This window comes from Oncorhynchus tshawytscha, linkage group LG01, assembly GCF_018296145.1.
Source record: "Oncorhynchus tshawytscha isolate Ot180627B linkage group LG01, Otsh_v2.0, whole genome shotgun sequence".
Taxonomy (NCBI): domain Eukaryota; kingdom Metazoa; phylum Chordata; class Actinopteri; order Salmoniformes; family Salmonidae; genus Oncorhynchus; species Oncorhynchus tshawytscha.
Window position 1 is genome coordinate 89,481,982 of NC_056429.1, and position 14,032 is coordinate 89,496,013.

At 40.7% G+C, this 14,032-nt stretch overlaps 1 protein-coding gene across 1 annotated transcript; it reads left to right on the top strand.

The window, feature by feature from the left end:
- Nucleotides 1-11,475: 11,475 nt before the first annotated feature.
- LOC112259878 (proteasome subunit beta type-1-B-like) lies at nt 11,476-14,032 on the top strand. Its single transcript, XM_024434565.1, has 6 exons — nt 11,476-11,998; nt 12,354-12,461; nt 12,779-12,860; nt 13,013-13,142; nt 13,281-13,387; nt 13,646-14,032. Exons 1-6 carry the CDS (start codon nt 11,901-11,903, stop codon nt 13,829-13,831), a joined length of 711 nt encoding a protein of 236 aa, XP_024290333.1. The 5' UTR covers nt 11,476-11,900; the 3' UTR covers nt 13,832-14,032.

Consider the following 14,032-nt stretch of genomic DNA (forward strand, 5'->3'; position numbering starts at 1 on the left):
GACTCACAGCTGTAGTCACTGCCAGAGTTGATTCTAACCTGTATCGACTCAGGGTTGTGAATACTTATTTAAGTAAATTAGATATTTCTGTAAATTAATACATTTGCAAAAATGTCTAAAAACATGTTTTCACTTTGTCATTATGGGGTATTGTGTAGATGTGAGAAAATATATTGAATCCATTTTGATTTGAGGCTTTAACAACAAAATGTGGAATAATTCAAGGGGTCTGAAGGCACTGGACACTAATATATAGGCTATACGAATTATGTATTAATATATTAACTTCTAACTTACACATCACTGTCTTTTTCACTGTTCCCTTGCTCAATTCATGCAAGGGAACAAAAAGGGTTTGTGTCTTCGTCAGAGCATCGTTATCTCTTTATTTTGTCTAGTATAGCCATTTAGCTTAGATAGCATGGCATAGAAAGCATAGAACTAACAACCAGTTGGCTTGGCTGGCAACGGCTTGGCTGGCAACAAGCACCTTAGATTTGTGTTGAGACTATATCTTATGGAAGGAAGGAAATAGTATGAATCAATTAATCAAAAATAACGTTGTTAATGAAAATAAGTCAATCATTATTTGAATATGTCGGTAACCGTTGTATAAAAGTGATAATGCCCTCCAAGCTGTTTGAGGTTATATTGGCACGGTTTGCTGGCCCTTGACGTATATAATCTACAGACCACGGCTTCTTGGGCATTATCACTTAAATACACCCATTTCCCAAGTCCATCATGGCACAGGGGCCACCACACTCCTTCCCGGTATGCTACCAGCTGCAACCACTTTTTCATGGCAGACTCCACATCACTTTCAGATGCTCTATATGTTAACTGATTCTTCCGGACAACAGGTAATGAACAAGAGCACAAGTGGTTGCAAAGATGTGAAAAGGCAGTTGCAACAGGGAGAACGGAATACTGTAAAATGCCATGGTAATTGCACTGCAGGAAGCTATGTGTCGCATTGAGACATTTGTAAATATGAGAAATCCTTACCAATCAAAACCTCCTTCAGTAGAAAGGGATGCAAGAGGGATTTTTCTATTTACTCCTCTTCAATTCATGTTTTTTTGCCAGCGTGTTGGAAATTGTGCGCCTCATTAAACGCCACACAGCATCTTTCACGTCGCATCCCCTAATTAGGCTCAAATGGTTCATCTAAAGGAAAAAACATTTGAATAATGAATCAATTGACGTAAAACTTTAAGCCACAAGTGACTGCTTTTCACCAGGTGAGAGATGCATGGTTCTAAGAAACACTTATGCTTATTCTGAGCATCAAAACATTATGCTTTTATCCTACATCAAGTTGAAACGTTTTTACAGGGGAGTGAGACGCCTTTTCATAAACAATATTTTGTGGACATAAATCATACTTTTTTTGTCTTGCTTAACTGAACAATTATTTTATTCTCATAAACTCCCATTGAATCTCTCAAAAAGAGCATATAAGATACAAAGTGCAATGAAACTCACCAGTTTAAGTTTGAAGTCAGCCCCCTGAAGATCAGTTTCCAGGTTCTGGAGACCTTGCTGATCCTTCATCTATAACACAACAAGGTGGAGAAGAATGAGGTAAGTGTATATTGCTGCCCACCAGGAGCAGGGGAGACATGGAAGATGTGTCTACCCACTGGGCACACACAGGTTGAATCAACGTTGTTTGCATGTCATGTCATTTCAATGAAATTATGTTGAATCAACGTGGACGTCTGTGCCCAGTGGGTATCCTCGGTGTAGAATGGGCACATCCTTCCCATCTCTCCCTCCACTGCTGGTACTGAAACATGAGTGAGGTATTGGCATATGTAAATGGAATACACTATATATTTTATTATCATCATCACTGCTCTTTCCATGACATACTGATCAGGTGATATCTATGATCCCTTATTGATGTCACTTGTTAAATCCACTTCAATCAGTGTAGATGATGGAGAGGAGACAGGTTAAAGAAGGATTTTTAATCCTTGACACAATTGAGACATGGATTGTGTATGTGGGCCATTCAGAGGGTGAATGGGCAAGATAAAATATTTAAGTGCCTTTGAACAGGGTATGGTAGTACGCTACTGGATTTATCACGCTTAACAGTTTCCCGTGTGCATCAAGAATGGTCCACCACCCAAAGGACATCCAGCCAACTTGACACAACTGTAGGAAACATTGGAGTCAACATGGGCCAGCATCCCTGTGGAACGCTTTCGACACCTTGTGGAGTCAATGCCCCGACAAATTGAGGCTGAGGGAAAAGGGGGGTGTGCAACTCAATATTAGGAAGGTGTTCATAATGGTGGGACACTCAGTGTATATATTATGTATTGCTGCTCACCAGAAGGAGAGACAGGTAAAATGTGTTGATCCTTTGCAAACACCCAATTATCCTGGTCAAAGCACTGTCTTTTGAGATTGGAGTGAGCTGTAATGTACTTCTCAGCAGATGTATGCTTCCTTAATTGATGTTTCTTCATCATTTTTGTTAAGCCATAAACTGCAGTTACGACATTTGATTTTCCTCTTGCTTGCAGGTCTCATAGCTGGACACACTGAACCTGGGTCTCTCGCAGTTGCACTGGTTACATCTGCACTGGTTACATCTGGGTCTCTCGCAGTTGCACTGGTTACATCTGCACGGGTTACATCTGGGTCTCTCGCAGTTGCACTGGTTACATCTGCACTGGTTACACATGCTGGTTACATCTGCACAGGTTACATCTGGGCCTCTCGCAGTTGCATTTGTTAAATCTGGGCCTCAGTTGCACTGGTTACATCTGGGTCTCTGCAGTTGCACTGGTTAGTTGCACTGGTTACATCTGCACAGGTTACATCTGGGCCTCTCGCAGTTGCATTTGTTAAATCTGGGCTTCTCGCAGTTGCACTGGTTACATCTGGGCCTCTCGCAGTTGCACCTGGGTCTCGCCCACATACTGACTCACATTGTAGAATGTGTTTGGTAAAATCACTCCTATTTACATAGATCTTGAGGCAGTATGGGCTGTGAAAATGCTTTGCTGCTCTCTGCACTCCAAATGGCATATGAATATTGTGAACTCTGAAATGGGGGGAAAAAAACAATCAGCATCCAGGACCCAAAGTTCCCCAGTTGATAAAAAGCATGTGCTAAACTAGCATAATTAATGGATGAGATTACCTCTATGCAGCACAGCCTTCAATCTGTGAGACTCAATGTGTGCCGACACACTGGCATAGTCTCGGGGCTTGAAAATGGAGAGCTGGCAGAAGGGGCAATGATACAATTGGTACTTCTGGAACTTGGATAAAACAACACGGCCATCAGCTGCTTTCCGCACAGTGATATGCTGTCAAACACAAATGACAAATATCCTGAACAACAATATAAACACAACAATTTCAAAGATTTTACTGAGTTACAGTTCATAGAAGACTTAAACAAATTCATTAGGCCCTAATCTATGGATTTCACATGAATGGGCAGGGGTGCAGCCATGGGTGTGCATAGACCCACCCACTTGGAAGCCAGGCCCAGCTAATCAGAATGAGTTTTTCCCCACAAAAGGGCTTTATTACAGAGAGAAATACTTCTCAGCAGCCTCCCGAGTGGCGCAGCGGTCTAAGGCGCTGCATTGCAGTGCTTAATAAGGCGTCACTACAGACCCGAGTTCGTTCCCAGGCTGTGTTACAACCGGCCATGACCTCCATAGGGCGGTGCAGCATAGTCCGGGTCACCCCCAATTGGCCCAGCGTCATGTTTTACAGGACGCGTGACTCAACCTTTGCCTCACCCGAGCCCATTAGGGAGTTGCAACTTTGAGACAAGATCATAATTGGATTGCAATTGGAAATCAAGAAATTGGGGAAAAAAAGGGAATACAATACAACAACAACAAAAACACACAAAAAATGAAAAAAATGAAAAAAAATACTCCAGCACCCCCCTTCCCCCTCCACAGACAATCCCGCAGATGAAGAAGCCAGATGTGGAGGTCCTGAGCTGGCGTGGTTACACGTGGCCTGCAGTTGTGAGGCATGTTGGATTCTAAAATGACGATAGAGAAATTAACAAAATTCCCTGGCAACAGCTCTGTTGGACATTACTGATTTTTGTGCATTTGGGAAATGTATGCTTTCTTTTATTTCAGCTCATGAAACATGGGACCATCACTTTACATGTTGCGTTTATATTTTTGTTCCGTATAGTTTAGCAAGTTAGCTAGGTGAGTTAATAATGTTGCCTCACTGTGTATCGTACATCATGAATAAGGAGTTAGCGTAACTTTGCGTTCAAACAGGTCTGCAACGAATGGGCCTAAAGCCAATGTTCCCTCAAAAACAATTAGACACTGAGGAAATTTCAGGTCTGCTGAGCGCAAACTTCACAGTTGTGAAAATGTTGTGCAACGTCCAGCGCTGAACACTGAGGCTGTATCCGCTTTATGTTAGTTTTAACAGTGGCCAAGTAGGCTACTGAGGCTATTTAATCATAATGTAGACCTACCAGAGTGGCTACCAGAGTGGCCTACCATAAAAAATAATGGAGAAAATGCATCCCATAACATTTTAACATGGAAATAGCTGTTCTATCATTCAGCCTACAGTTGCAGCCAATGTGTGGTGCTCAATGTAGGCCTACATTCCATGAGACTTGCAGGACTTGACAACATGCAGGGCTTGACAACCAGTTTATCCACTTGTCCTTCAGACAAGGAGGTGACTGAAAATGTTGTGTTGTTTGATAAGAGAACCCACTTTACAAAATAAAATGCATTATTTTTCCCATACCATTATTACAGAGAATCAGACAAATTATGCTACCCTCTGTCTATTGGCTACTTATTCAGGGTAGCCTAGTGGTTAAAGCGTTGGACTAGTAACTGGAAGGTTGTAAGTTCAAACCCCCGAGCTTTCAAGGTACAAATCTGTCATTCTGCCCCTGAACAGGCAGTTAACCCACTGTTCCTAGGCCGTCATTGAAAATAAGAATTTGTTCTTAACTGACTTGCCTGGTTAAATAAAGGTAAAAAAATAAAAGCCTGTCTCAAAATACAACACTGTCCCTTAAAAAAAAACATGCTTTTCAAAGATGTCTAGCAATGCACATGTTTTGTGCTCTTGTAGGAAGCAATCAGTCCCCTATTGCTGGCTACAAATGATCTATAACCGCGTAGCATCACTACTCTGGACGGTTCTGACTTAGAATATGTGGACAACCTCAATACCTAGGTGTCTGATTAGACTGTAAACTCTCCTTCCAGACTCATATTAAACATCTCCAATCCAAAATTAAATGTAGAATCATATTCCTATTTTCGCAAGAAGGCATCCTTCACTCATGCTGCCAAACATACCCTCGTAAAATTGACAATCCTTGACTTTGGCGATGTCATTTACAAAATAGCCTCCAACACTCTACTCAGCAAATTGGATGCAGTCTATCACAGTGCCATCCGTTTTGTCAACAAAGCCCTGTATACTACCCACCACTGCGACCTGTATGCTGTCGTTGGCTGGCCTTCGCTTCATATTCGTCGCCAAACCCACTGGCTCCAGGTCATTTATACCTCCTTGCTAGGTAAAGCCCCGCCTTATCTCAGCTCACTGGTCACTATAGCAGCACCCACCCATAGCATGCGCTCCAGCAGGGGTATATTTCACTGATCACCCCCAAAGCCAATTCCTCCTTTTGCTGCCTTTTCTTCCAGTTCTCTGCTGCCAATGACTGGAACGAATTGCAAAAATCTCTGAAGCTGGAGACTCATGTCTCCCTCAATATTTTTAAGCATCAGCTGTCAGAGCAGCTTACAGATCATTGCACCTGTACGTAGCCCATCTGTAAATAGCACATTCAACTACCTCATCCCCATATTGTTAATTATTTTATTTATATTTTCCCCCCTTTGCACCACAGTATCTCTACTTGCACATTCTTCTTCTGCACATCTCACTCCAGTGTTTATTTGTGAAATTGTAATTATTTCGCCACTACGGCCTATTTATTTCCTTACCTCCCTAATCTTACTTAATTTGCACACACTGTATATAGACTTTTGTATTATGTTATTGAATACATTTGTTTATTCCATGTGTAACTCTGTGTTGTTGTTTGTGTCACACTGCTTTGCTTTATCTTGGCCAGGTAACAGTTGTAAATTAGAACTTGTTCTCAACTGGCTTACCTGGTTGAATAAAGGTAAAATAAAAAAAATACTGTATGTGGGAATGTCTTATGTCCGTCCTACATGTAGTGTTGGTACATGGAATATTTCTCAACTGCATATATCATAAATTGCTATTGCAAATAGAAGTATTATGTTCAACAACTGACATTTTCAAATATTATTTTGACAAACACACTTTGGTGCTTACAATTTGTTATTGTCATAGAGTTGGTGGGCACTGTCATCTGGGATCTTTGTGATATGACTTTCTTTAAGCACGTACTGATGAAACTGTCACTTGATATTTTTTTCTTAAAGTCTACAAACACTCTACAGTCGTGGCCAAACGTTTTGAGAATGACACAAATATTAATTTCCACAAAGTTTGCTGCTTCAGTGACTTTAGATATTTTTGTCAGATGTTACTATGGAATACTGAAGTATAATTACAAGCATTTCATAAGTGTCAAAGGCTTTTATTAACAATTACATGAAGTTGATGCAAAGAGTTGATATTTGCAGTGTTGACCCTTCTTTTTCAAGACGCAATCTGCCCTGGCATGCTGTCAATTAACTTCTGGGCCACGTCCTGACTGATGGCAGCCCATTCTTGCATAATCAATGCTTGGAGTTTGTCAGAATTTGTGGGTTTTGTTTGTCCACCAGGCTCTTGAGGATTGACCACACATTCTCAATGGGATTAAGGTCTGGGGAGTTTCCTGGCCATGGACACAAAATATTGATTTTTGTTCCCCAAGCCACTTAATTTTGCCTTATGGCAAGGTGCTCCATCATGCTGGAAAAGACATTGTTCATCACCAAACTGTTCCTGGATGGTTGGGAGAAGTTGCTCTCGGAGGATGTGTTGGTACCATTATTTATTCATGGCTGTGTTCTTAGGCAAAATTGTGAGTGAGTCCACACCCTTGGCTGAGAAGCAACCCCACACATGAATGGTCTCAGGATGCTTTACTGTTGGCGTGACACAAGACTGATGGTAACACTCACCTTGTCTTCTCCGGACAAGCTTTTTTCCGGATGACCCAAACAATCGTAAAGGGGATTCAGAGAAAATTACAGTCCGCCGGTCCTCAGCAGTCCGATCCCTGTACCTTTTGCAGAATATTAGTCTGTCCCTGATGTTTTTCCTGGAGAGAAGTGGTTTCTTTGCTGCCCTTCTTGACACCAGGCCATCATCCAAAAGTCTTTGCCTCACTGTGCGTGCAGATACACTCACACCTTCCTGCTGCCATTCCTGAGCAAGCTCTGTACTGGTGGTGCCCCGATCCCACAGCTGAATCAACTTTAGGAGACGGTCCTGGCGCTTGCTGGACTTTCTTGGGTGCCCTGAAGCCTTCTTCACAACAATTGAACAGCTCTCCTTGAAGTTTTTGATGATTCGATAAATGGTTGATTTAGGTGCAATCTTACTGGCAGCAATATCCTTGCCTGTATCCATAGATTAGGGCCTAATGAATATCTGATCACTCTTCATAACATTCTGGAGTATATGCAAATTGCCATCATACAAACTGAGGCAGCAGACTTTGTGAAAATTAATATTTGTGTCATTCTCAAAACATTTGGCCACGACCGTACATTTATTCACTCTGTGATAGGGTTGGATCCTATATGCTACTTTTATTGTCCTGTTTTGTTTTGATTGAATGTTTTGCATGCCAACTGAGGTTCCATGTGCTGTGCCTAGGAATGAAGACAAAAGAGTTCAACAGAGTAAAGAACACAAACTGGAAGTGCAGTCTTTGTTGTTGAAAACGTATGCTATACCCTATCCACACTGAAGAGGCTCTGACATGTACATCAACCAAGGATAAAGAGAAAGTTAACACGGTGAAATGTTTCATACTTAATTGAAGTAAAGTGTCTGTTGACATGTTGGAAAAGATTAAAGGTCTAATGTTTAATTTGTCAATATTATATTTTTATTCATTGATTTACTGGCCACCTTTACTGTGGTTACATGTTCAGTATATGTATTGACCAGCAAACCCACTGCAGCCAACCTCACCAGCTCTCATGCCATTGGGTTAGCTACAACCAGTTCTGAAAATGTTTGGAGTAATGGTTAAAGAGCTATTGAAATTCGAAAAATGTGATTTGTCACTATGTTGACGGTCTCTAAATGCTGTTGGTGGACGTAAGGAAAACTACAGGCGAATATCCAACCTGAAACTGTCTTTACCTCGGTATAGGATATGGGATCAAACTTTTGCATCCGTCACTCTCCTCGCCCCAACCTGGCATTGAACCAGGGACACTCTGCACACATCGACAAGACACCATCGAAGCATTGTTACCCATTGCGCCATTTGTGGATTGGTGATTTACATTTGTGGAAAGTGATTTACATTTGTGGATTGGTATCTTACATTTGCGAATACATTTGGCATGATATTGATCCCATAAATCAATCACGTCGAGCGGTGATGACTCAAAAAGCAGTGACAGTCTCTACGCCCCCTGTGTATTATCGTTAGCTAACAGCTAACTTAAGCAGTCACTCAACAGCAAACGGACTCTTGGTGATGATAGCTAGCTAGTTGCCTGGGGACCAGACTGAATTTCTAAATACACCGTCTGGAACATGACAGTGTTTGATTCTGGAAATGGTCCTCTCAGGTCATCTACAATTGTCAAACACTTATGTTCTAGACGGGGTATTAATAAATGGGTAATTCCACGGTAGTAACAAAATAAATACCAATGATTGCAAAGTTAAACGAACTATACAACTCTATGCACAAGGACTACTTTTAACAGTTTCCACATAAATGTTTTAAGTCATTGCAAAGTAGCTGAAAAGTAGTTAAAGTTGCTAATTAGCAAAAATGCTAAAGTTGTCTGTGATGAGGTTCGAACGAACACGCAACCTTTGGGTTGCTAGATGTTCACATTTATGCCCACCACTACCAACCACCATCCTTTCATTTTTTGCCTTAAGTAACCTTCTGTCATATGTAACCATACCAGTGCTTAATTGGAACAGGATCCAGCACCTCTCTGTTATGGACTGTTTCATTACAGAACCTATTTGGCCAGATCTGGTACCTAACGTGGCATGAAAACAAATAATCACTTTTTACAATGTCAAAATTTGAATGAAAGCGATCAAAGTTAATTCGAGTTGCCTCTTCGTTAAAACATTTGCGCAACATCGTAGCCAACGCATGGCCATCGCTGTGGTGAGAGAGAAGCTGGTCTCTCTCTTAGCCTAGCTGTAGATTGTAGCCCAATAACAAGGAATAGGCTACAGTCAGGAATGCATGGCAAATCTGTCATTGAACAAACAGCATGCAGATAAAACAGGATTTAAGGAATATTTCAAATTACAATCAAGGGAAAACAGTTTGTAAAGCAAATGGCTGAATCTGAAAAAAAGAACACTAATCTGTCTGCTGTAGGCTAACAAAATATTTGATCAACTTCCAAATATTGTTTTACAAAGTAAAATGAGGGATATAGGCTTTTGGCACGAGAGCGTCGGCCATCACCGGTGAGTGAGCTGCACATCATTGGGTGAGTCTGAAACTGTAAAGCATTTTTAGGACTTTAATTTCCTCCTCATTTTGTAGCCTACAACATATGTCTCCACACACTTAGGCCTAGTCTATTGATGGATTCAACACATGGTCGTTTTCATTGATCTCAGATTTTCACTTTGTCAGTGTCAAAGGAGCCTGTCATTTCTTTACAGTATTAAAAAATAATCTGCCAAAGTCTCCAGTCATGTAAAATGACAGAGAATTGCATGAAATCCATTTATAAAAGCCACATTTTCCCTGACCCTTAGGCTACTAAAATGTTCCCCATGTGTGCGACTGTAAGTGCCTCTACTGCTCTATGAAACAAAGCAAATGCAATGATAGTATTATGAAGGTGAGAAAAAGTAAGTAATGCAGCCCTGGTATCGCAGAGCTCTCCAGATCATCCCCCTCTCACTTTTTGTTCCGGCATCTCCCGATGAACAAATTAAGCACTGAACCATACATACCAAAAGTAACATATAATACAAATGAGTATTCCAGATTTACATTTATTATGTTACGTCTTGTCTGAGAGATCAGGCTGAATACACAGACTCCCGATGTAGTGTCCCAAAGCTAGGAATAGCCCAAACTCCTTGTCTTGTCCCCAGGGTAAGGTAAACCGCAACATTCAAACAAGGCTACAAAGAAAACTAATGGGACTTTAGCGACTGTGTTGACGTCAAAATCGGGGGTGTGAACTAGGTTTCTATTCAAGCATTGATCAACATGGAAATGGCTCTATAGTATTGGAGAAAAGTTTAAAGAAACTGACCCTCCGTTACATCTTGACGTGTCATGTCGTAACGTACAGCACGCATAAAGCTACTTTTTCTGTTTTACAATCTCTCTCCACCAGGTGTAACATTTCTATCATCCTTTAAAAACAAGAAATGGACAGTGAAGGGGGTAAGGGATACCTAGTCATTTTTTAAATCATCATTGCATGCAATCATCATTCTCAAAGCCTGTTTACTTCTAAAATCACTTTAGCACCGCCCTAAAACCCTGATTCAAATTCGACACAAACCTTCAAATAGGTATTAATGACACATTATATAAACTATTTATAGTGTTTTATTTACATTTGAGAGGCGATAAGTTGGACAGATCGAGTTTTTTTTTTAAAAGCCATTTTCCCACACAACCTCTCTTATTAGTTTCGCTTCCCCCACCCGCCATTTAAAAAAAAGACCAAACGGGGCTCATTGCCTGCTTGAATTATGCAGAAACGGGCAGCGTTTAGGTCATGTAATTGATTATGCTGGAAAGGGGAGCAATTGTGCTTTACAATGGTATAGACATTACAGTTGATCTGGAAGTATTACGTTTTTGGGGCGCTAAATTAAGGGAAATTGTACGGACCAAGGCGATGTACGAGTTTACGTTAATCTTACCTAGCTAGCTAAGGTAAAGGCGAGCTAGCTTGGTAGATTGATACGTTATTGTTATACAGCAATAAAAAGCTAGTGTATACATCTACGAAAAACGTAGATACCGGTAGCAACACCAAAGGCCAGGCTCAAAGTGAATCGCAAATTTGTTACAAAATGTTAACCTAAATGCAATGGCTTTACCCTCATCTCTGCGGACGAAGACACACTGAAAGAGACACAACTGTATTCATTACGTTTATTCTGTTGCAAAACGTTTACTCCGAAAGGAAAACGTTTTGCAAATGAAAACGAGATTCTATTGGACAAATTCAGGTAGGTCCCTCGCCGTTTCGTTACCGTTAGCTTCCGTTTTGTTCTTAACGGTTTCCGTTGTAAGACGTGATGAATACACCCCAGCCCAAGCAGCGAAGTCGGCACAAGACAAAAGTGACGTAATTCGTAGGGTTCTGTATTTTCATATGCTAAAGTGATGTTTTTTTTATTTAAAAAATGCTTTATCTGCTTTCCCAATGAAAATTGTTTCTGGACATTGTTTCTGCTGATTTGCTGGTAACATTGTTGAGCTGCACAGATTACTGTTCGATTTGAAAGCGCTCCTCCCTCACCGCTTTTTCGAACTCCCTCCATGACTCCAGCCACTGGGTGGTAGGAAAGACAACTTTTCTTTTTTTGTCGGTTGTTGATGATGATGATGATGATGATGATGAAGAAGAAGAAGCATTTCCGTCCGCCATATTGCAGTGATACAGCGAGATTTCCCATTTGTCTCAGCAAGTTGAAGAGTTCAGGTTTTCTTGCTAACTGCCAAAATGTTTACACAAGTTTATGGAGATAATGGGAAAATGAAGGAGTATCACTATACTGGACCAGTAGAGCACCGATTCTCTCCATATTCCTTCAACGGAGGGTAAGCGTCAATATCCAACTAACAATCGTTTTGGTAGCAAGCTACAGTAACGTTACCTAGCTAATGCTGTACATAATTGTTTTCTGCAGGAATGGACACTGACTGGAGATAGCGTCTGACTAGTAATATGTCATTGTGCAAATAGCTAACACTTAATCAATAGATGTTCGTAGTTAAGTAACGTTAGCTAACTACGTGAACAACAATACATGTTTATCTGGTTTCGATTTCAGTTAGCTACAGTAGCTAACGTTAATTATCTGGTAGTTGAGTTAAGGTTTTGCCAAAACTAACGTCAACTTGTTTGTTAGGACATCATGTCAACTGACACTTAACTTTTTTTTTATGTTTCCAGGACTGTGCTTGCCGTTGCAGGTGAAGACTTCGCCATTGTGGCCTCAGACACCCGTTTGAGTGAAGGCTATTCAATCCACAGTCGTGACTCTCCAAAATGTTACAAGTTGTAAGTCAAGTGCACACAACTGTATTTCCAAGGATGACCGAAGGCAAATTGCCAGATGGTGTGGTTTAACCCCATTTACTGCCTCACTATTGCTGTGTTTAGACAAGCAGCTCAATTCTGATATTTTTTCACTAATTGATCATTTGACCAATCCGATCAATCACAGATCTTTTTCTGAGCTGAACAAAAAAACAATTAGTCGTGGAGAAATCATAATTGGGCTGCCTGTCTATGCTTGTTAACATAATAAATTATATGTTAAATATTTCACCACTAAGTTACGGTACTGTGACTAATACATGTTTAATTTCTCACAGAACAAATACGACTGTCATAGGCTGCAGTGGATTCCATGGGGATTGCTTGACTCTGACCAAAATCATTGATGCAAGATTAAAGGTGAGATCATTTTGAGGCTGTTTCACTTTCATAATTTTTTATTTCAATATTGTTAGTTGAGCTGAAAGTTATGGCGTACACAATAAGTTAACGTTTGTAAATGTATAATTTTCTAACATCAGCCAATATCTGATGGGAGAATGTATTTTTAGATGTACAAACATTCAAACAACAAGAGCATGACAAGTGGAGCCATCGCAGCCATGCTGTCAACAATCCTGTACGGTAGAAGATTCTTCCCCTACTACGTTTACAACATCATCGGTGGCTTGGATGAGGAGGGTATGACTCCTGCTCTATTGCTGCTATTACTATTATCAGATGCTTGGTTCCATATGTGTAAGGTATTCACTGCATGTGTTAAGTCTAGTCCACTATTTATGACCCTCTAAACTGAGCTGGTTTGTTTTTGCTTTTCAGGTAAAGGAGCTGTTTACAGTTTTGACCCTGTGGGATCCTATCAGAGAGACACATACAAAGCTGGTGGCTCAGCGAGTGCCATGCTGCAACCTCTGCTTGACAATCAGGTAAAGAAACCAAAAAGTGGTATAAGTTGAGCATTGCTAATAGCTTTTGAGGGCTTTGTCCCCCCCCAAAGCACCTCTGTCCAATTTCACAGCACAATATGGCTTGAATGTTTGTATGCCAAATGGGTATGCAGAATTTAGCAGTGGCAGGGAAACCCTAGACATTCTAGTGACCAAGATATCTTTGGTTCGGGACAAACCATCTTTGTTTCTGTATTGCCCCTTAGTCTGTCTTTTTTATTCTTAATTTACAATTAGATTGGATTCAAGAATATGGAGGGTGTGCAGCACCTGCCCCTGAACCAGGAGAAGGCTGTGCAGCTGGTCAAAGATGTCTTCATCTCTGCTGCTGAGAGAGACGTGTACACCGGAGATGCCCTCAGGATCTGCATCGTCACCAAGGAGGGCATCAAAGAAGAAACAGTCCCACTCAGGAAGGACTGAACAACTTATTTCTGCCACCATTTCAAGCTACTGCTTTTGTCTGGATTTTTCATATTTTGGACCCTTCCCCTGCTTTTCTCTTTACATTCTTGCTGAAGAATAAAAATGTTCCCTGTAGTTTATTTTCTCATTTCAGTATATTTTTTTTTAAAGAAACATGAAATGGTAAATGTATTTGATTACAATGAAGTCTGAACAGTT